The sequence below is a fragment of the Miscanthus floridulus genome, chromosome 8 (assembly GCF_019320115.1).
Source record: "Miscanthus floridulus cultivar M001 chromosome 8, ASM1932011v1, whole genome shotgun sequence".
In the NCBI taxonomy this organism is placed as follows: Eukaryota; Viridiplantae; Streptophyta; class Magnoliopsida; order Poales; family Poaceae; genus Miscanthus; species Miscanthus floridulus.
This window is the reverse complement of record NC_089587.1, coordinates 89,349,430-89,357,529: the sequence shown is the minus strand read 5'-3', so window position 1 is coordinate 89,357,529 and position 8,100 is coordinate 89,349,430. Positions and strand designations below refer to the sequence as shown.

The window sequence follows — 8,100 nt, the reverse complement described above, 5'->3', positions numbered from 1 at the left end:
TGCTGCACCTTCACAGGGCTGATCACTTTGGGAAGCTCTGTCACTGGGTTAAGCACCACATCATCCCATGAAAATCCACCAATGTCGTCTTGGTCAAAATACAGAACCAATGTCTTCACCCTATCAACCACTGAACACATATCATTTGTATCTGCATTAGTAAGCATAAGCCTCAAGCCATCTTGCATTTTCTTTCCTGGCAGCAACCAATGCACCTTCAAGGCAGTGCTGCTCTCATAACCAAGTTGTTGTGCAATGTCATCAAACCACAAAGTGGACCAAGTATCAACATCACAGTAATCAAACCAGCTTATCCTCTCATCCACATAGGACTTCAAATTTCCCGAACCAACGAAAAATCCACCATGATGAACTTCAACAGTGAACTCATTGTTGCTACCTACAGTCAAACAATTGTGCAAATACACTACATCAGTACTACGCCATGGTTAGTATTTCACTACATTTCACCACACTACATCAGGTAAATTTACACGACATCAGTGTATTTCACAGTACCCATCTTAACCCTACCCCATGAACAAAACCCCAACTTTCATCGAATCGCACCCTAAATGTCAAACCCTAGACCCCAAAATCGAAACTTTACAAATCAAACAACCATGATTACTTCGAAACCATCAGTTCGGGCACCAAAAATTGGAGACTTTTGTCATCCCAGAACTTACCATAACAAGGCGGAGGCTCCCGCTTTGCTCGCAGCTTCGGACCCATCGCCGTAGCCTCTGCGCCAGCCACCTACTTTCCTGCCGCCGCCTACTACACCCACCCAATCCCTTCTCCTTCGATCTCCTTCACCGAGAAGCCGGCGTCCAGCTACGCCTCGGTGACCCACCGTGGCCACCGAGAAGAAGCAGAGTAGGCGAGTCTGAAGGAGAGCGAGCAGGGGAAAGGGGGGCAGTTGCGTGCGTCTGATTTTGGGGCCGGATCCACGTCTGCGCCACGCTGGGACACCACGGACGCAAGCAGATCGGGTCCTGGCCCGTTTGGACCCCTGGTGGCGCGCGGGACGAGTTTTGGGACCGAAAGTTGCATTTTTAAAGAACGGGGACTAAGTGACACCTGCTGTAAGTTAAAAGACCGCGGGTGAATTTTTATCCGAGGATAAATATTTTGCTGTTGACTTTTTTTTTATGATAACATAACATGCTGTATTACTGTTGACTTTATTGATGCAGACTTGCAGAGTGGCCGTGTCCATCGAGGCAAAGCCATCCGATCCAATTTCCATGTCAGGAGGAGAGGGGGCAAAATAGGAAAAGGAAGCAGAGGGCAATGATCGCCGATTTTGACTAATGAAAAGCAGATTGGCTTAAGTACGGTCAGTTGAGTTGATGACATTCAAGGAATATGAGGCACTGAGGCCAGCATAATATATTTATCAGATTTACTTACTATATATACATATATAATAAACATAGTTGATTCGTACAATCCCCTAGCTATTTAATAGTAATTTTTTTTGTAAAAACAAAATCAAATCAGAGGGTACGCACTAAGAAGACAAAGTAGAGTTAGATTCTTCGTCCCATTCATGTTATTAAAGCTAAGACCCAGCATCTCTAACTAATACTCACAAGATTGGGTGGCGAGTACGAATGGTGGTAGCAGTGGTAGGCCTAATTAAAGTAGCTAATCCTCCTAACTAATCGAAAGAAAGCACTTGGCTGGAAGCATCGTGACAGGCGAACACGCTGCTGGTGGTCACTGGTGGGTCAGCTGCGGCGGCCGGCGAGCGACTTCCAGACCAGAACACGCGTGCTGCTGGCTCCTGCCCTGCAGCCTGCACCGTGGCCGTTTCGTTTCGTGCTGGCGGTGGCGGTGGCGGCGGGAGCTTTTGGCCACCGGACGGCGCGACAGCAATGCAGAGCGCCGCCACCCCCATCGCTCATAACACGGTGGTGGCGGCGGGAGCTTTTGGTCCCAGGTCGCAGGTGCCGGCCATTCTCCTCCGAGGTCCGAACGGTTTGCCGCCGTGGCCACTCCGAAGTCCGAACGAACGGTAGGTAAAGGATGGACCAGTGGATGGGCGCGCGCGAGCGAGCGAACGCTCCGTCGCTCTCGCTCCGGCGGCTCGGAGTCGGCGGCCCCTCCACGCCCCCAACGGGCGGGGGACGGCGGCTTCGCTCGCTGGCCAGATGCCCGGCCCCCATCAACGTTCCTGTCTCCCCGATTTCTGCACCAGCGCCCCCGGAGACGTCATGTCATCTCGTCGCGGCCATAAAATTTGGATGGATGGCAACTGGCAACTGGGTTTTCTTTCTCGTATCAATTCGTCCCACTAGACACTTACGTGGCAGCAGTGACACCTAAAAAAGATATTGGCAGTTTAGAAAAAATATTAGAGTTAATATTTTTGACTTTTTTATTTGTTTTATTTAAGTTTTTTTTTTTTTGCTTTGTTTTATACTAGAGTTCATATATTGTCAGTATAAAAAATAAAAAAAAATTGGTAGTTTGTTTTAAGCAGTTTATTTATTTAGTAAGCTGGTAAACGGATCAGGCCAGGCCGAGCAGCTGCGCAAATTCGCCTGCGCATCCTGGTCCCCCGTCCCCCGCCCGCCCGCACGCACCTACCATTCTCGGCTCCCGGCACGGCACGGCCGCGCCCGAGAGTGACGCCCCCACCCACCCCGCCGCCGCCGCCGCCTCGATTCATCTGGCAATCGGGGAGACTCCCAGATACAGATACACCCGTCACGCCACGCAAATCGAACAACACCTATCATAATTTATACTCGTCCATCTCCCAGTCCCAAGCCGCCCTCCTCTCCCTCTCGTCCTCCCCCGTCGCCAACCTCCAACCCCCCCGCCGATGGCGTCGGAGATGCTGGGTGTCGCGCGGAGGCGGCTCGGATCCGGATGCGTCAGTGCCCTCCCGCCACCGGGTTCCCCCTCCCCTGTTCCACTCTCCGCCCTCGCCTCCCGCTCACCGTGATCCGTTTCCCTCACTGCAGGTGCTCGCCCAGCTGGCGCAGGCCCTCCGCCCCGCGGCCGCCGCCGCCGCCGCTCCCGCCAGGACCTACTCCGCCGCCGCCAAGGAGGTGAGCACCACGCTACCTTCTCCTCGCGATCCCTGCACGTCGCGCCGTGCCGCCGAATCTCTCCTGGCCTTCCCTGCCACCGCCAATGTTTGTTTGTCAGCGCTCCGGTAGATTGGTTCTTCGCCGTGATCCGTGTTGCGTCTCGCCAATTGTATTGTCATATGCTTACTTTTCCTGCGACTGCGAAATTCTCTCCTCGCGACTAGATTTTTGAAACCTTTTTTTCCTTTTCTGAGATGTAAATGGTGGTGGATACTGATTGATGGCGACTGCTGTTCGTTGTCGACCTTGATCGGAAACAAATGGATGGCAGTAGCTGTACAGGGAAACGGGAGGTGGGGGGAATCTAATAAGTGGTTGGGTCATGGAGCAGTTGTGTATCAGACCGATGATGATTAATTTGCTTGTGTTGGAAAACAAACTGCATTTGTGTAGATTATTGATTGTTCACCAGTGATACTGTTTACATGTGTGAAGAGGAAGAGCACCTGGCATTAGGCGGGAACTGTATGGCACCGTACTCTACCTATGCTGGGGGAGTGAACAGTGTACTGACTAGATGCCAGGTGCCCAGGTGGTGGATGCCTAGTACCTGAAAAAAAAGTTAACCAACTTGGAATAACTGAACTAACAGTGGCGTAATGAGTTGATTTTGGTGATTCAATGGTTTTCTGTAGATAGCGAACCTAAGTGTCCAGTGTGATCTCTCATTCTCTGAATTATACCTTGAGGTCTCAGGGACAGTTGGTACAGTTATACATCCTGTTAGGTTATTAATTCAAGAAGCTGGCTTTGGTTCTCTACAGATGTACATCTATGTTATGACCTTGACATTTGGCGTGAAGTTTTACACAGCCACTTTTTTGCTTATTTAGATAACTGTACGGGAAGCATTGAATACCGCATTAGATGAAGAAATGTCAGCTGATCCTTCTGTTTTCTTGATGGGAGAAGAGGTACCACCAGTACCTGTACTTGTTTATTTTCTGTGTTCCATTCTTGCTTCTTTTGGTTTAATAATTGTTGTGTCTGTGGTAGGTTGGTGAGTACCAAGGTGCATACAAGGTCAGTAATATTTCCAAAGATTTATGCTTCTTTTTTTCTCTCCCTGTGGCAACTGAAAAGTAATATATGAATGTTACTGGTATTGAACTTCTCTTCATTGTGGCAGATATCTAAGGGTTTGCTTGACAAGTATGGCCCTGATAGGGTTCTTGATACTCCAATTACTGAGGTTATAAACCCGCAAATTGATCACCATTGTCCATTCATAAGCTGTCAGGTTGACCCAATCACATTCTCATACTGATCTTATTTGTTTTGGTTCAGGCTGGCTTCACTGGCATTGGTGTTGGTGCCGCCTACCATGGTCTTCGACCTATTGTAGAGTTCATGACATTTAACTTTTCGATGCAGGTCAGTTTAATGAATTCTGCAAATCACCATACTAATTCAATTATTAAACTATTTGTTTGCTTTGATTTGTTCTTTACTCCTTGGCATATCTGTTGGTTTCTGTACTCATTTTCTCTACATGCTTTGCAATCCCGGAAAATTCCTGTTTGTTGCAGCATCCTATTGCATATCTGTTTTTGCTCTTCTCTGTTTGCTTTATATTTCTTAGAAGCATGTATTACATAAATTAGAATGGCTCCTAATGGTTGACGATTGTAATGCATTTTGTTAAGTAGCACCTCATTGAAGAAAGATGTATATACATAATCAGCATGTTAACATGTCTGTAGACATTCTTCTCTTGAGAAAAAGTGACATGAACTCCCTCACTCAGTTTATTTTCACATGCTAGAATATCTGGGAAAATCTGTCAGATCCACTAAACACTATGATCCATTCTAATTTGATTACTCAATCAGAGGGGTTATATAATCTGAGATGGTGTCGCTGATGAACGTTTGGTCATTACAATTCCTTGCACAGCAATTTGTCTTTACAATTTTCTGCAACAATATTGTTTGTTATTCTGGTACTGCTCTCCATCTTTGAGAATATGAATACTGGAGACTCCATATGCTGAAAAACAAATCTGTTAATTACACCCTGTTGTATATTCAGGCAATTGATCACATAATTAATTCAGCTGCCAAGTCGAACTACATGTCAGCTGGCCAGATATCTGTACCTATTGTCTTCAGGGGTCCAAATGGTGCTGCTGCTGGAGTTGGTGCCCAACACTCGCAGGTTATTGGCACAAACTTACCTCTATATTGTTGTTCTGTTGCTGTTCTTATTCTTTAGAAGACAAATAGTTATGCCATATGATTTAATGTTCTGAAAGTCTTGTGCTGGGACATACATTGACAGAGGATAGATTAATTGTAGGACTAAATAGTTCATTACAAGAGTTATTTATCTCCATACGGTAATATTTTGTAGAGCTGTTCTCAAAATGGAAATAAAATGTAAATGTGTTTACTGAGAAAGAGGTGTAAGCTTTAGGTCGCTTTAAAATCATGCAGTGCATATCATCTCATGGACATTATAGTCCTGTAAATATTTACAGATAGGTATGTTGCTGTACTTTGATGGAATTACTAACTGTCTTAGTATGCAGTGCTATGCAGCTTGGTATGCACATGTTCCCGGATTGAAAGTTCTAGCTCCATATTCTGCAGAAGATGCTCGAGGTTTGCTAAAAGCGGCAATCAGGGATCCAGATCCTGTTGTGTTCCTTGAAAATGAACTTCTGTATGCAATATCTTTCTCTGTTCAACTATATTCTCTATGTTGTTTGTTTGAGTTGACGTCTCATTGTATAATGCATTTTTCTGCAGTTATGGTGAATCGTTCCCTGTTTCTGCTGAGGTACTTGATTCTAGCTTCTGCCTTCCGATTGGAAAGGCGAAGGTATGTTCTTGTATTTATTAGTGGAAGTGAAGAGTTCAATCTGATCAGGCTTCCCTTGATGGATTTTCTGCAAATCTTTTTTTTTTATGAATGTAGATAGAGCGTCAAGGGAAAGATGTCACTATCACTGCATTCTCCAAGATGGTTGGATATGCTCTTCAGGTGTGTGAATGTAGATTTCTTAAGTAGATGGAAGAATTGTTTGTTTAATGCTTATACATGTATTGACTTACATTCTTGTTCATGTATTTCATAGTCGTCGGAATTCAACATGCTATTGGCTAATAATGATAAAATTATAGCTTTATTCTATTGCAATTTTCACAAAAAAGAAGAAAATCCAGTAAACCAAGTTCTCTAGTTGGTGGTTCTGGTTGCATTTCTCATGTTCTGTCATTTTTCAGGCCGCCGATATACTGGCCAAGGAAGGTATCAGTGCCGAGGTAATTTGTTTTTGCATTTCTTCTACACTACAGGCTTGTGCTAACCATATATATTTTCCCGTGGAGTCCATTGTTGTTATCTTATTCTTTAGTAATTTCTCTGTTCAGGTAATCAATCTTCTCTCGATTAGACCGCTGGATAGAGCTGCTATTAATGCATCTGTGAGGAAAACCAATAGATTGGTAACCGTAGAAGAAGGCTTCCCTCAACATGGGATTGGTGCTGAAATATGGTCAGTCTCTCTCCCTCCCTCCCTCCTTCCCAATGTATGGTCTACATCTCTCCTAATGGGTTGAAATGTGTCTTTGCAGCATGTCTGTTGTAGAGGACAGCTTTGAGTATCTTGATGCACCAGTTGAGAGGATTGCTGGAGCTGATGTGCCCATGCCATACGCTGCCAACCTTGAGAGGATGGCTGTTCCACAGGTCCATACTGGTCCTTTTGCTTTCATTTATACTTTGCATACGGATCTGTGGTTACACAACTCTTGTTATTCGACAAAGCTAATGGCATAACAGTTTCAGTAGCTCCTTAAACAATACTACTGCTGCGCTGAAATTTCAGTCTTGCATACATGAGTATATTTTGACCTGCATTCTGTACAATTAATGTTTGATTTGCAATCCTCGACATGGCATGGTACAAAAGCTAATTTAGGTGATAAAACAATAGCTGTTTTGCTAATAGCCGAATTAACAGACAAGGCCTTAGGTGTGTCAAGCACATGAGAGTTCAGTCATGGCTGCATGTGTGATGCGAGAGTTGTAGCAGACAGTTAACAGGTCTTTTAGAAAATAGTATAGTACTCCCTCTGTTTTTAAATATATGCTGTTTAGGAACAAGCTAACTAGTTGAATAATGAACTAATTAGCTTGCTTTGAACATCATTTATTTAAAGACAGGGAGTAGTAGGCTACTGTCTATACTCTCTGGTAGGTGCACTGCATCTCCACCGTGATGCCACAGGGAGATGCAAATATTTCTATCTAGGATAGAATTTTGGAGCCTTGGCTGGGGAAAGGTGAACGTGGTAGAGCTGTGGTATTAGTCTGGCATTGAAAGTAGGCTCGCGTGATTGATTATTTGTAGGTGGTCCTCTTTTGACTCCTTGTTATTGCGACACTTGCAGGTGGATGACATCGTCCGGGCAGCCAAGCGTGCTTGCTACAGAGCAGCAGTACCGATGGCAGCAACAGCCTAATTCAGCAGAACCCTGCCTTTTCCATTTCTGTGTCTAATGTCCAGAGTCCAGAAAGATATGTCCCCCATAATGGTATGACGAGTACCCACTGCCGCTGCAACTCAACTAGCATGAGCTGATTTTGTAGAGCCACCAAGAGGTGTCCAGTACTCCATCCAGTTCCGTTGTCTTCGCCGCCGCAGCCGGATGGCTGCGCATGACTCTGCATCTGTTTATGGTTCACGAATGATTGCAGCCTATGGAGATAAGATTTTACATGAGGCGAGGTGGTGTCAATAACATGTGGTATTCGGAAGGGGAACTCTCAAGAGGTCCTCAAATAGTTATTCTGGTTGCGCCTTTTTTGATAACCACGTCACTTCCATGCTAGTGCTAGAAACTCCTCTGTCTATCCATGGTCCTGCCAGCCAGCCAAACTCTGGGAGATGTTATCCGAGAGTGGAAGCAAGCATGGTTCGGGCAAATCCTTGCGGTGTCCGAGAGTGACGCGTTCGGCACGTACACTCACTCCTCACTTGAAGACG

The 8,100-nt window shown here is 45.4% G+C and overlaps 1 protein-coding gene across 1 annotated transcript; it reads left to right on the top strand.

Annotated features, from left to right (window-relative positions):
• Positions 1-2,627: 2,627 nt before the first annotated feature.
• LOC136472895 (pyruvate dehydrogenase E1 component subunit beta-1, mitochondrial) lies at positions 2,628-7,871 on the top strand. Its single transcript, XM_066470594.1, has 14 exons — positions 2,628-2,887; positions 2,979-3,065; positions 3,941-4,021; positions 4,104-4,130; positions 4,237-4,299; positions 4,395-4,481; positions 5,139-5,264; positions 5,638-5,771; positions 5,858-5,930; positions 6,027-6,092; positions 6,335-6,373; positions 6,482-6,606; positions 6,686-6,800; positions 7,505-7,871. Exons 1-14 carry the CDS (start codon positions 2,837-2,839, stop codon positions 7,574-7,576), a joined length of 1,146 nt encoding a protein of 381 aa, XP_066326691.1. The 5' UTR covers positions 2,628-2,836; the 3' UTR covers positions 7,577-7,871.
• Positions 7,872-8,100: the final 229 nt, after the last annotated feature.

Excerpts from the sequence above, each read along its gene's own strand:
- LOC136472895 (XM_066470594.1), top strand. The coding sequence starts at position 2,837 with ATGGCGTCGGAGATGCTGGGTGTCGCGCGGAGGCGGCTCGGATCCGGA. Across the intron at positions 4,131-4,236 it reads AGTACCAAGGTGCATACAAG|ATATCTAAGGGTTTGCTTGA; the intron begins GTCAGTAATATT and ends TCATTGTGGCAG. Across the intron at positions 4,482-5,138 it reads CATTTAACTTTTCGATGCAG|GCAATTGATCACATAATTAA; the intron begins GTCAGTTTAATG and ends TTGTATATTCAG.